The 14,226-nt window shown below is 44.1% G+C and overlaps 1 protein-coding gene across 5 annotated transcripts in view; it reads right to left on the reverse strand.

Moving 5' to 3' along the window:
• Positions 1 to 481: 481 nt before the first annotated feature.
• Positions 482 to 14,226, reverse strand: part of TMTC1 (transmembrane O-mannosyltransferase targeting cadherins 1) — a 181,346-nt gene continuing 167,601 nt past the window's right edge. For 4 of the 5 annotated variants that reach the window (XM_073321270.2, XM_073321261.2, XM_073321264.2 and 1 more), the window contains 6 exons: positions 10,573 to 10,708; positions 7,928 to 8,072; positions 7,184 to 7,321; positions 6,455 to 6,577; positions 5,366 to 5,443; positions 482 to 4,368 (listed from right to left, as the gene is read on the reverse strand). In XM_073321270.2, coding sequence (XP_073177371.1) covers positions 4,228 to 4,368; positions 5,366 to 5,443; positions 6,455 to 6,577; positions 7,184 to 7,321; positions 7,928 to 8,072; positions 10,573 to 10,708 — 761 coding nt within the window. In that variant the 3' untranslated portion in view covers positions 482 to 4,227. The remainder of the gene's footprint in view (positions 4,369 to 5,365; positions 5,444 to 6,454; positions 6,578 to 7,183; positions 7,322 to 7,927; positions 8,073 to 10,572; positions 10,709 to 14,226) is intronic. The other variant, XM_073321262.2, reaches the window with a different exon arrangement.

Here is a 14,226-nt window from a genome sequence, read left to right on the forward strand (position 1 = left end):
GTTGTCTGTCAGTACTTGAACTACCTTGCCTGTGATCTGGGGAAGAAACACTTGGTAAGTTAAGCAGATCACTCTGAGCTTCCTGACATTCATATGCAGGGAGAGCTCTTCCTGTGACCACAGGCCCAGTGTCCTGAGGGGATCAAGGTGGGCTCCCCAGCCTAGGTCTGAAGCATCCAACACTAGGGACACTGATGGCTGGGGGAGCAACAAAGGGAACACCTGCCATTGCCAACCGGGGTCCTTCGACCAGTCGAGCACCCGGGTGGAACTGTAAGTACTGAGTCCAAGTGGCATCTTTTCAGTGAGTACACTGACGCTAACCACGCCTGCAGGGGCCGGTGGTGCAGCCTTGCATGCCATACCACATAGGCGCTGACATTTTTCCCAGTGGGTGCTCCACCCTCACTCTGCCCGAGGCCCCGCCCCACACTGCCTCCTCCCCCGAGGCCCCACCCTCCCTCCACCTCTTTCTGTCCCTGCTCTGCCCCTTCCCTCAAGGTCTCTTGCCAGCTGCCAAACAGCTGAATGGCAGCCCAGCTGAATGGCTGTGGTTGGTGGATGCTGATCATCCCAACTATTTTTTTCCACGGGTGCTTGGAGTCAGTGCCTCACTTGATTCTCTCCTCACTTGTAGCAGTGTAAATCAGGAGCGACCCCAATGAAAACAGCGGAGTTACACTGGTATAAAATTAATGAACCACAGGTGGTTCATCAGCCTGGGAAGCAGTTTAATGAGTGGTGCTGTGGTTCACCAGCAGGTGTAAACCCAATCTGACAAGCCAGAGAAGGCACGTCGGACTGGCAGTGCCAGTAAGAATCTGAAACGCACTTCTTGAATGGAAGAGGGTACTAAGCAGGGGTGAGTCTAGCTGGCATAGCTATACTGGCAAAGGCGCTGTAGTATAAACAAGGCCTGCACTAACCACGTTTTTGGGCAGTTAATTTCCCTTGTTTCTTGAGGAAGAGGTGTTAGTGAGGGGGTATGATTGGAGGCTACCTGCGGGAGGGGAATGATCTGCCACTTTAGCTACCAGCTCTGCCCTCCTCCTGGTCCCACCATGCCCCCAGTAGGGCTGGAAGGGCCATGGGAAGAAAGGAGGATGGTAACTGATGGGCTGTGAGGAGCACGTCTACCAGCTGGAGGCAGCAAGAGGAATAGCAGGGAGCCCCAGACTTTGTATCGACTTCAGGGAGCTAGTGTAAAGGAAGGGGCTCTGCAAAGCCCTCTGCAGTACAGGCATACTGTTGATGTGTGGAATGGCCCATTCAGCTCAGTGGGGTATACTCAGATGAATTAGGATGCTCCAAAGAGATTAATAGTCTAACACAATAGCTCTGGGTGGTGTGAAATGACCCAGTCATCTCAATGGAAGTTCCCCTCCACCTCAGTTTCAGTTGTGGAATACCATTGTTCAAGGTAATCTCACTATGAACATCGGTTTTAGAGCAACTGGAATATTAAAAGCTTCTTCTTACGGGGGGGGGGGGGGGGCAGGGGGAGAGAACAGTATCTGAGGAACGCCTGAACCAAATTACTCCAAACTTGCACCACTGCCCCTGTTGTGGCGTACCAATATCTTAGATAATCTCATTATGCATGTGGATTTTAGAGTACTATGAAAATTGAAAGAAGCTCATAATGCAGGGGAAGGATATATATTGGGAACCTCTTGATCAAATGGCCTAAATTTGTACCATAAATTCTACCCCAGTCCCTGAATAGCTTTTGAATCATTGCTTCCCCAAAAGGGAAATGGGTGGTGGAAATTATCCACAATTAATCCCAAGAGAATAATATCAGCATCAGAGCCATACTTTGAGCCCCACGTATGTGTAAAAAAAAAAAAAAGTTATAAGTGTAAAATTTGGATGTTACATTATTTTCTTAGTGGAACTGTATCTCACTTAAATGACCTCAAAAATCTTGACTACTAAACCCACCCTGTGGCTATTTTCAAGACAAGGTTTTTTTGAGGGCCTCTTTCCCCAATCAGCTTTCTCTTACCCTAACCTATTCTGTTGTGCTCCCAGCTCTCTGTTCTGTATGTACATGCAATGGTGGAAAGGGACAAATTTTCACACCCAGATCCAGTCTTTCAGCCCCATCAAGTCGGCAGTTACCCTGATTTGGAGAAATTAGGAATGTAAAGGATCATTTCATTTTTAAAGGTAATCTGTAAAGGGGCAATAACTGAGACTGTACCTTTGTTTGATTTTCTTCTAATGTGTAAAGAAGACATGAGGATTTGGGGTTGCATGTGGGTTTTTTTTGTTTATATGTTTGTTTTGGGGAGGGAAGATACATTTATGTTGCCTCCTTTTATATTAAAAATCCAGGTCCTGTCTAGCCTGGGGCTCATGCTTTGTCTAGACTAGAGCTGGTGGCCTTGTTATAATTGGAGCTAGTTGATCATAAATGCTAATTATGTTGATAACTGAGGCGCTCCACAAATGTTTGTTCTGGAGCGCACAGTTTTGTGGTTTGCCCAAGGCTGAGCCCCCATGTCCTGATACTCTGCAAATGTTGGTGTCTAGATTAGCATTTACAGTCAATTACTACAGGAGGACAAATGCTAGTCCAGACAAAGCCTACGATAACAGAACTAGTGAAATGATGACATCACAAGAGTCAAGAGACAGAAAACTGAGCAATGGAAAGGAGAAGAGATTTAAAATCACACTTTGAAAAACTCTGTTTTGTTTGATTTTGTTAACACCTATTTAACTTTAGTGACAAATGAGTATTTTATATAAAGGATGCACGGGTGCAAGGGAGGGATGAGAGAGAGAAATTTCCCCCCAGATTTTTACTATCCTGGGGGGCCAGGACAGCTTCCCCTTCCCTGAAAGAGCTGTATCAATGCACTTTAGACCCCACCTGAACCATCCGCTATTAATTCCATGACCTGCGCTTCTCTTCAGCAAAGTTATGGCAATCAGGCTGAAACAAACTGTATGATGGTTTCCTGATGGGGGCTAAGATGAAAACAATAAACTTGTGAGATGAGCTCACATCACTACACTGCCCCAGCTAACCTTCTCAGCTACCTCTATTGACAACAGATCAAACGCTCATCTCAGCTGAACTGGTACAACCCTACAAATCAATGGTAATGAATGAATGAAAATTTGGTCCTATATCCAATTGCTTTAGAAATATCAGCAGGGAGAATTATTCAAACACAACCTTGTGGTGCCGTATTTTCTAACTTTATACAATAAAAGCAACAATCACAAGCCACATTGCCAGTTGTGAGGGATGTTGTCCAACTCTTATAAACACAGTAAAATATATTAAACATTTTATTATAAGTTAAAAATAAATAACACTCAAAAATAAATGTCCATATTCTGAAGCAAACTTGCCTTTCCACTCAGTATTTAAAAATATAGATTTGGGGGGGTGGGGGACAGAGGGAGGTGGAGCCATTAAAGAATTCCATATTTCCATCGGACAGTTCCAATTTTTCATAGAAATTATAATTCTGATTGGGTGAAAAAAAGTCATGTGATTTCTGACAATTTTGTGATATCATGAATCTGAACAGTTACAAAAATGATTATCTTCAGAGTAAACCATTCAACTGAGGTTTTTCCTCAAAGGACTAGCAGCCCTAGTCATAGAATCACCACTTTCAGAGACAGCCATGTCCAGACATCATTCTCCATTTCCTGGGGGTCATTTTCAAGTCATTGTTGGAGACCTAAAAATGGCCACCATTTCTCTCAGCTTTGACCCTGTAACGACCTTTGATGCTCTCTGCTGATCATTGTCACCATCGTCCTGGCTGAGGAGGACCTTATGGGGCATTCTTTAGAGACCATTAATAGTACTCCTTAAGCGGGCTAGATGGGTGAGTGTTGACTAACAAGAGGCACTGCTCCATGCCTTGCCACAGTGGATGAGAACTTTGCCTCTACAGCCCACCCAGCTTGGGAAGTGAGAGACCAGGACATTAAAGGTGCATCTCCCACTTACAGCACTAATGGCAGTGATATGCATCCAACCCAAACATAAATCTTGATTAAAAGAGGGTTTTCACTCATTTTTCAGCATACCCTATAGAAATGATGGGTCTCTAGCAACTTCGGTGATACACAAATGTGCACCCCAAATTTGCCCTCCTTAATTCTGAGTCACATCACAGCTCCTTCTGTGTCACTTCTGCCAATGGGCTTCCACTTCTCTTTCTTCTGCAAGGGGCACAACGGTCCTTCCACTAGCTACGTCTGATCTTTCTCCTGGACTTCCTGCAATCGTTTCTCTAAGCGATCCAGTTTAGCCAGATTCTCCTTCAGCAGCTTACTGTTTGGAACCAGTTGTAAAGCTTTCTCGTAATAGCTACGTGCATTGACGTAATCTCCCTATAAAAGGGGGAAAAAGTGTCATTCATATTCTCTGACATTGAAACATCATTGCCTGAGACCAGCAAGATCCATAATGGATGGAGAAAGCAATTTATAAAGTGTGTATGACATGTTTTGAAACAGCAACACTCCACTCACTATTAAATTGATCAACTGGTATTTCAGAAGGACTCTCTCTGTGCCTAAATTAGGTCAATAGGGACATGGCAAGAAGCAGATTTAAACAATGCTATAATGTCCAAGTAGAAGATATGTAGAATATGAGTTAAACTAATATCTTTAGGACATTCAGAATAATTATGCTACAGTAATCATACAAGTATGAAATCACATGTCTTGTCACGATATTTCCATCAACTGGTGTCAGTATTATGCATTAGACACTATCATCAAGTGGATTAGGTAAGGTGGAATTTAAAGGGCTGATTCTCAACTGCATAGACTGGAAATACTTATCCAACAGTTTAAAAACCACACATTGTAGATTATGGGCTAAGCACAGCTTTGCTAACGAAGGAGCACCCCTTTCAAAAGATGGACTATGCTCCCAGCCTTTCCACCTCCGATGTTTTCCTACCCACTTCTTGAATGATCAACCTTTCTCTGAAGAGAGACAGCCCTTCAGGGTTCCATATTGCTGCTATTTTCCCCTCTGATTTAGTGCTCGATCCAGGTGCCCTCCCCCACCATGTCATGCCAAGATCCACTGGATACCTGTGTGATGACAGCCATTTTGACCAACACACCAGGGACTGAACTAGGGCTTTCCAGAGCTAAAGGCACAAATCTCTACAACTTGAGTTAGAGCCAGTATTTCTAGCTGGTGCTGTAACAGACTCGCATCCTCTTTGGATCCAACTCAGCGGGGGGACAAAAAAAGACACACTGAACATGCACTTCTTAGCTGCCTGAAGGCAAGTCCAGCAATGTATTCTGAAGAACAGAAATAGTCCCTTTGCTTGACAGCCAGCAGAAAAGCAAGGGACTTTCCTACCTTGATATGCTCAATCCCTCCCATGTTCATCCATGCCTGAGCTTGATCTGGGTTCAGCTCCACAGCCACTTTATAGCTCTAAATAAATATGAAATGTCTTCAGGTTAAGATGCTTGTGTCCCTGACAAAAAGCCACATTGGGGTGAAATAACTCCCCCACACCAATCTCTTTAAAATATGATTGTTTTCTTTCTTGATTTTTTTTACATACAAAATGCGCGTTGTTTCAGAGTCTTAAGTGGAGACAAATGAAGCGACCATTTCCCCAAAGGGCCTATCTGGGGGAATTTGCTTTGTCTGCAGAGTCCTGCAGGGAATCAAGGCAACTTCCAGGATAGTGCATTATCGTCTGCTGATCCTGACCTGCAGGGATGCTCTGCACTTTACAGCTACCTTCTGCACATGGTATTTACCTTATAAGAAAAGCATCTCCATAACTCCACATCAGCATGTATGTGTGCAGGGAGGGAGAGAACATTGGCAAGGTTTTAACATATGAATGGCTACAGCCTTTCTTACAACACAGATACCTGTGTGCAGATTTAATAAGGACCATAGGTAGCTTCCCCCCTACCCCCTTATTTTGCTTCTACAAAGGTGGAGGGAAATCATTAAAAAAAACTCTGGACTCTGATGATCACTTCTATTTTTGGGACATCATAACTGAGGAGGATTCAAAGAGTGTCTGGACATTTATATGGATTACAAGTATACTCAGAGTTCTAATTAATTATAACAGAGAATTTGGACAGGGTGTTAAACCTTATGATTCAGGACTTAAATTTATGATCTCTAATAGCTAGAGAGCTATCCCTTGGCTTCACAAGTAATCTACCAAATTGGAGGGAGACTTTTTTTGTGTAGGAGTATTTCAAAAAGGAAAGGAGGCGGAGAGAACACTGTTGTAACTTTAACTATGGAATTGATACTACCCTTCCATAATCCCAGCTGTCCTATATGGTGACCAGATGAGCTATATAAGTGAATAAGCAGCATGCATGCTCTCTGCTGAATGTTAATTTCAGCTAGTGAGCTCAGTTCTTGAACTATAAACACAGCCGTGTGCTTTAGAGTGGTTGCTTGCTATACCTCAAAAGCCTTGTCAAGAAGGTTTTGTTCTCTTAGCTGATTTCCTTTAGTAAAAAAGAGCTCCGATAGGACTTTTGGATCCTTTGGTTTTAGCTGCAGAGCTTTATCTATTGCTTCAAGGGCCTGCAGAAAGAGAGAGAGGACACAATATTCTATTCTATCCAGGTTCTTCTCCTGTGCCCATCACTATGGTATTGGAGCACATGAGCCGCTGAGCAGTACACAGCATCATCACCCTGCGCCCCAGATTTCTGTTTACCTTGAGGACTGTTACCACATTCAGAAATTGAAACTCTAGTAGCTCACAGCCTGATTTTCCAAGATGCTGACCAGTCCCCGTCAGCTGGAGTCAGTAGAAGCTGAGTACTCAACACCTCTGAAAAAAAACTCAAGCTCTTGGCTTTCAATCCTATTTCTAGACCAGTGTTTCTCAACAACCAGTCCGTGGATTGGTGCTGGTCCCTGAGAGTTTCCTGTCACAGTTCAGGAAGGCAGCAAGCTGGCCCCTTGTATCAAAATGTTTGAGAAACACTGACCTAGGTGAATGGAAGCATCGGATAAAGCAATCCAGCTTTACCTGCACAAAGTGTATCAGTCACTGATGTGGCTACATGCCCTTGCTATGCACATCTCAGGATATGATTTAGCCTTTGGCTGTACAGAGATGAAAATTCATCCCAAGCCCTTTGATTGGGTGTATGGGACAGCAGCACACGGAGTTCACTGTACCTTGCTGTAATGCTCCTGCTTGCTGTAGATGGCTGATAAAAGGCGGTAGCATTCTAGACACTTGGCCTCTTCTGTCACAATATGGTTAGTCATTTTTTCAGCTTCCTTTGTTTGTCCCATCATTGCTAAAACCTGTGCCTAGAGATCAATAGTAAACAAGAGTTTTCATCCCTTTTTATGACACTCCTCTTTCGTCACACGCTGATGTCAAAAGAGCTGTGAAAACTTAGGCTAGCCTGCTTGGCTGGTAAGATCAGAGTCAATACAGTGGGCCCAGCTATCATGCACTGCTAAGCACAGGACCCAGCATCTAGTCCTGGCATCCTGCTTTCTGGCAAGGCAGAAGGTGGAAGTGTTAATGGCAATGGTTCGGCACCACCTGGAGGACAGAAGGAATGACCAGGCTTTGCTCAATAATATGCCCTCAAGTCAACAAGAAGCAGGCCTGGCTGGCTCTGGAGCAAGTCACTTCTGGTCCTCCTCAGCTAGAAGGGTGGTGGCTACAATATGGGACCTAAAGGTGTGAGAAGACAAAAGAGTGGGAGGGCAATTTTCTGGGCTTCGACACAGATGAGGAAGACCCCTTCCTGCCTCAGGACAAAATTAAAACCAAGACTTGCTCAGTTGCCTGCTCTAGGGAAAGCTCACAGTAATTATCATCCATGTGGAAAGAGTGCCACGCCTTGGATAATATTTCTAAATGCTAACATAACCCTGTCACCAACTTTCTCATCACACACTCACCAGTGCCAGTCGAATCTCCTTGTTTGAAGGCTGCAGTGCTGCAGCTTCCCTGTAAACCTGTAAAGCTTCTTCATACCGCCCTGTGTTGTAATAGAGAGCTCCCAGTGGCGACAGAATTTCTGCCTTCCGCGATACTTTCAACGCTCTACATGTTGGGAAGAACGAAATGGCTTCAGGTGATGCTGGGATCGGAGTGTAAGACAAGAGTGGGATTTGCTGTGGGATTTGCCTTGGAAAGGTTAGTGCTCTGCACTGCCAGATCAGAGCCTAAGGGTTGGTCCCATTCTGACCTTTTGCTCCAAGCCAGCCCAGAAGGGAAGAGCTGTAGAGGCAGCATTCATAGTCCCTGATGGGAGAAGGGAGTGCCCCCACCAGCAATCCAGCTGGCCTGCTAAGGAGCAGAAGGGACAGGTTCGAAGGGAATGGAAATCTGCAGCTGTGGTGCTGGAACTAAGGGTGCTGCCAGAGCCCCTGGCTTGAAGTAGTGTTTATCAACCCAAATATAATGGTTTCCGCCTTCAGCACCCACACTGTAAAAATTGTTCCAGAACCACTGGCTGTGGGATGAGGGTGGCAATGCAGGTAAGAAAAGGGAGGTGTTCCAACAAGGAGGCAAAGGAAAGTCCATCCCCTCTTACCCATTGGGAGGAAAATCCCAAAGAAGCTGTTTGTTCAGCACACAGTGCAGTGCTGTATTGCAGAACAGAAGACGCCCTGAAGAAGGCGTGGGTTCTTGGAGGTGTAGGCCTTGGCTCAGGATTGCCTGGCAGTTACATACTCGAATACAGACGTGACAGTCCCTCCCTGGAATGCTTTTAGTGTCATGTGACCAGCATTAACAGTTTACTGATAACAAACCAGAAACCACTGAGCTCATGAACAGAACACCCCTGCAGCTGAAAGTGGCAGAGGATGTCCTGGGGCTGGGCTCAAGAGGACCATAGCAAGGCACTTACTGAACAGTCCAGGCCGGCTGATCGTCAACTGAATCACAGTGCTCTGCGCACCCTCAAAAACCAGCCAGACTCAGCAACAATGGTGAACATGTGTCACTCAGACGGACGGAGTAAGTAAGAAACATTGCACTGGAAGATTAAAATGCTAACAAATCTTCGTAAGGTCTTGTAACAAAGACTGGATGTGGGTGGGGACAAGTGAGGAGTCAGCCTCCCGTCCTGAATCACGGACTCAAAGGGTACATTTACACTGTGATAAAATACCCCTGGCACCAAGTCTCAGAGCCTGGGGTCAGATGGCTCGGGCAAGCGGGGTTTGGGCTGCAGGACTACCAGTAGCAGTGTAGATGTTAGGGTTTGGGCTGGAGCCCAGGATCTGAGACCCTCCCCCTTCATGGCGTCTCAGAGCCCAGGCTCCAGCCTGATCTCAAACATCTACACTGCAATTTTATAGCTCTGCAGCCCAAGTCACTTGACTTGGGCCAGCTGCAGCCATGCTCCAGGTCTTTTATCACAGTGTAGATGTACCCATAGATTTTAAGGCCAGAAGGGGCCATTGTATTCATCTAGTCTAACCTCCTGCACATCACAGGCCACAGAACCTCACTCAGCCACTCCTGTACTAGGTAACTAACCTTTGGCTTAGTTACTGACAACCTCAAATCTTGATTTAAAGACTTCAAGATACAGAGAATCTACCATTTACTCTAGTTCAAACCAGAAAGTGACCCATGCCCCATGCTGCAGATGAAGGTGAAACCCCTGCAGGGTCTCTGCCAGTCTGACCTGGGGAAAATTCCTTCCTGACCCTAATTATGGTGATCAGTTAGAACCTAAGCATGTGGGTGAGACCCACCACCAGATACCAGGGAAAGAATTATCTGTAGTAACTCAGCCCTCCCACTCTAGTGTTCCATCTCCCATTGGAGACATTTGCTAATAGCTGTCATGGGTAAGTCATATGCCATTTTAGGCAACCTCATCATACCATCCCCTCCAATAACTTATCAAGCTCAGTCTTAAAACAAATTAGGTTTTTTGCCCCCACTGCTTCCCGTGGAAAGTTGCTCTAGAATTTCACTCCCCTGATGGTTAAAAACCTTCATCTAATTTTAAGCCTAAACTTATTGATGACCAATCTATATCCTATGCCAACAATGGCCCTTAATTTAAAGAAATCCTCTCCCTTCCTAGTGTTTCCCCTTTGATGTTTACTTAGAGAGAGCAGTCAGATCTTCCCTCAGCCTTTGTTTGGTTAGGCTAAACAAGCCAAGCTCCTTAAGTCTCCTCTCATAAGGTGGGTTCTCCATTCCTCAGATCATCCTAGTAGCCCTTCTCTGCACCTGCTCCAGTTTGAACTCATCTTTTGTAAACATGGGAGACCAGAATTGCACACAGTATTCCAGAGGAGGTCTCCCCAGTGCCTTGTATTATGTCAATAACACTTCCCTGTCTCTACTGGAAATACCTCGCCTGATGCATCCTAGGACTGCACTAACCTTTTTTTCATGGCCACATCACATTGGCAGCTCATAGTAATCCTGTGATCACGCAGTACACCTAGGCCTTTCTCCTCCTCTGTTGCTTCCAACTGATACATCCCCAGCTTACAGGGAAAATTCTTGTTGTTAGTCCCTAAGTGCACAACCACTTTGCACTATTAAGTTTCATCCTATTTCTATTACCTACCGTTTGTACCAAGCTTCAGCCTCTTTGTTCTGCCCCAGAGAGCGGTAGAGCCTGCCCAGGTTCACCATGGCCACATAATGGTTTGGGCTGAGCCAGATGGCCTGCTGGTAGTGGGACACTGCTCTCTCAGGAGCCCCTGCAAAGCAAAAGACTGTTAGGCTGGTGCCTTAAGGAAGTCTCAAACGTTTCAGCACTAAATCAGGCTTCTGATTCTTTAGAATCATCATCATCAGTTGCAAAATACTCCTTTCATCAGTGTTCAGTGTACTTGGAAGGTGGGAACCATCATGAGAGAGAAATCCGGTCTCATCTCTTCTTGAAATGACGCACAAAGGAAAATTGCTATTCAAATAAAAGAGTAAGGGGAAAATGAGATTTAGGAGCCTAACTTTAGGCACAAATTTACCCAGCTGTAAAGGACAGAGGCTGAAAAAAAAAGTAGACAGGACAAACAGCTCCAGTTTTAAAATGACTGTGGCTACTGAGGGAAATAATTTTTTTCTGATAGAAAGTGGGAGCAGTAAGTGGCTACTGGGTTACAAGCAGTAGTTGAAAGGACAGTTAGGCTCATAGAATGGGAACAGAGAGAAGTCATCTCTCAAATCCAGGTAATCTGGAATAAGAAAAGTAGTAACTAAAAACTAATTTGACAATAAATATAATCAAAACTTAGAGAAAGGGTATTTCAATCCTACCCCTACAGTGTTATTACTTCTTTCCACTCAGAATTACTGTTGTGAAGGCTAAACGGGACAACCATGCATTTTTAATATTTGGAAAAAAAGATTCAAATCCAGCAGCCATACACAAATAATAACCTACTCCACAGTTTGCAACAATGGCAGGCTACTGATTCCCTTTTGGGTGGCTGAGGGCACACACAGACTTTGCACTCAGGACTCAAAAGGCACCTGGGGCAGACTCCAACAGATCACTAATCCCCACGCTGGTGTAGTTATTTTCAGGGTTTAGAATGTATTGGTAGAAAATGCTTGTTTTGTAGAATATAATCAAGATGTCTATGCTTCAGAGGAACCATTGGGTGGCACTGTGTCACTGCATTTTACCTATCTACACACAAAATAACAAATGCGATTCTGAAATCCACCAGATCAGACACAAATACAAAACAAAATATTGTGCAAGTTACTTGAAAAATTATAATCATTCTTCTGCACCTCACGTTTTAAAAAAATGCTGAAGTTCATTCTGTGCTGAAGAAAGGTGCCAGATTGCTAGTCCTGGGAGTGAATTTGTCTTTATAATAATTTTATGTACAGCCTCTCATACTGAAGGATCTCACCATACTTTACGCACATACACACTGCATATTAACTACAAAATAAGCATAGGCATAGTTGCAATCACTAACATCCCAGCAATGCAAATATGAAAACTTCAGTAGATGTTAACTCAGCGATGTTGCATATCTTGGGCCAGTTTCTCAGTCAGTTTCTCAGGTGTAAATCACCGTAGCGGGAACGGTCTATTTGCAGCTGCTGAAGATCTGTCCCTTCATATGTTTTATGACAAATCATTTCACAGCAAACAGCAATATATTAAACTATATTTTTAGCCAGAAAAAAACAGTACACATGTGCAATAGGGCTAGAACCTAAACTTAGTCACAAAAAGGTAGGGAATACTTATCTGTACAACATAGAACATTACATTAACACTTTTTTCTATTCTATTTCCTTGAATTTTTAAAGGAAAGCAAGAGAGAAATCCATAATGAGAATGATAAGCACTTAAAATACCTCAAAGCCAGCAGAGGACATAACCCTTCAGGGTAGAATATTCAGTGATGGCCTAACACTGCCCGCATTGATGAGCAGATGAACAATGAATGCTTTAGAAGATTCCATCTTTGAAGTGCCTTAATATTTACAGTGGAGTAAGCACTTAACCCACAGCTAATGAGAGAACTTAAGTCTTTAAGGCCAACTAATGCCTACATATTAGGTGCACCTTTAATAGGTACACACTTACGCAGGAGGGAGGAGTGCATCTCATTATCGGTGTGCCCACTGAGGGCTTCTCTTCACTGCAGACATAACATGAGTTTTAACTTTAGTGTTGTCCCTAACTTGAGCCCTATCTACACACAAAAAGCTGTAGCTTAAGGGCAGTGGTGCTTCTAATTTGAATTAGCTGGCCCGGGAAGGAGAATTCAAATTAGCGCATCTCATCAACTGCTAATCCAGTCACGCTATGCAGCTTGCATGTTATTTGAAGCATGGCCACTGTCACTCAAGGTAGGCTAACTGGAGAGGAGTAAACTTGAGGGTAGATTGCTCAAATTAACTTTCAGTGACTTAACATCTGTGACTTAACACAATTTTCCATTGCATAAGTGCAGTAGCCATTTTTCAAACATTCATAACTTTATTGTCCAGTTGTCTTCAGACTTGGTCATATCCACAAAAGGATTATTTATATTTCAAGTTTCAAAATTCAGCCTTTTTTTTTTTTAAAGTTATGTGTGGGGGAAACTGTATGGCAACAGAACAGGAACAAATTACCCTTTCCCTTTGCAGAATGAACAAGTGCAAAGAGAAATGGATTCGTGCTAAATTGAAATGGAACCTCAAGAATGGAATAGGGCATCTTGGCAGCTTCACACAACAGTTTAGGACTAGAAGGGAAGTTTGAACTTTGTCAAGACACAAGGGTAAAATCTCTACTTCTGCCTTTAACACACTGATTTCTTTCATGGCCCCACATATTCAGCGCTTTTGTTTTCTACTGGCAGCAGTACAGTGCCCACTAACATCAGACAAGAGTGAGGGATCTGTACCAACTCAGAAGGAAGAGTGCCACCTGCAGAATCACAAACACCACTTCTTCTCGATCCTGGCTTTCCAAGGACTCCCTTCCAAGTATTAACTGAGTCTGCCCCTCTTTAACTTTAGATGTGAAAACAGCATAGCCTGAAGCACAGAATGGGTATCGGCTATGTCTGCAGTACTTCATCAATGTCTCAACCCAGTTCTGCAGGGACCACCTCTGGTAGCGAGAGGGTAGTTTCTGTGTCTGTCAAAACTTGGACTTGCTTCTAAAACTGCCAATAAAAGGTGCCAGTTGGGGTGGTGATTTTTATTATGTGGATGCCAGGAACTGCCCGGGGCCATGGAAGCTGGATTTGAACCAATAGCATAGAAGTGAAAGGCTCTGTATCCCATTACCAATCCGCTGAGAAATCCATTCTCTCCACAAGAGTCGTAAGTTTTTGTTTTGCCAAATGATGGTAGTGTCAAAGCTTTGTTTATTTTAAAGCAGTGGCATTCAGCTTCTTTGTCACTGAGCAGAGTCACAAACAGCCACAAAAGTGACATGGGTGTGTCTGTCTGTCTCTCTGTGGCTTTGAGTGGTCATGTGTTCCTGGGGAAATTATCACAGGATCGTCAGGCCACTGTGTGATGCATTGCTCATCCTTGAGAATATAGCTGCAGGCACTGGTATGGCGAGACAAATGTGGCAGGAAACACACTGAGAATCACTGCTGTACAGTGTTAGCATTTGTTACAAATCTCTTCAAACCTCAGCATTGTGGTCAGTCTCAAGACAGCAGGGACAGTCTGTATTTATTAGGAGTTTTACAAGCTACAATGTAAGTGTGTCCATCCTCTGCTCTGGGAGCCCTTGACAATC

The sequence above is a fragment of the Lepidochelys kempii genome, chromosome 1 (assembly GCF_965140285.1).
Source record: "Lepidochelys kempii isolate rLepKem1 chromosome 1, rLepKem1.hap1, whole genome shotgun sequence".
NCBI lineage: Eukaryota > Metazoa > Chordata > Testudines > Cheloniidae > Lepidochelys > Lepidochelys kempii.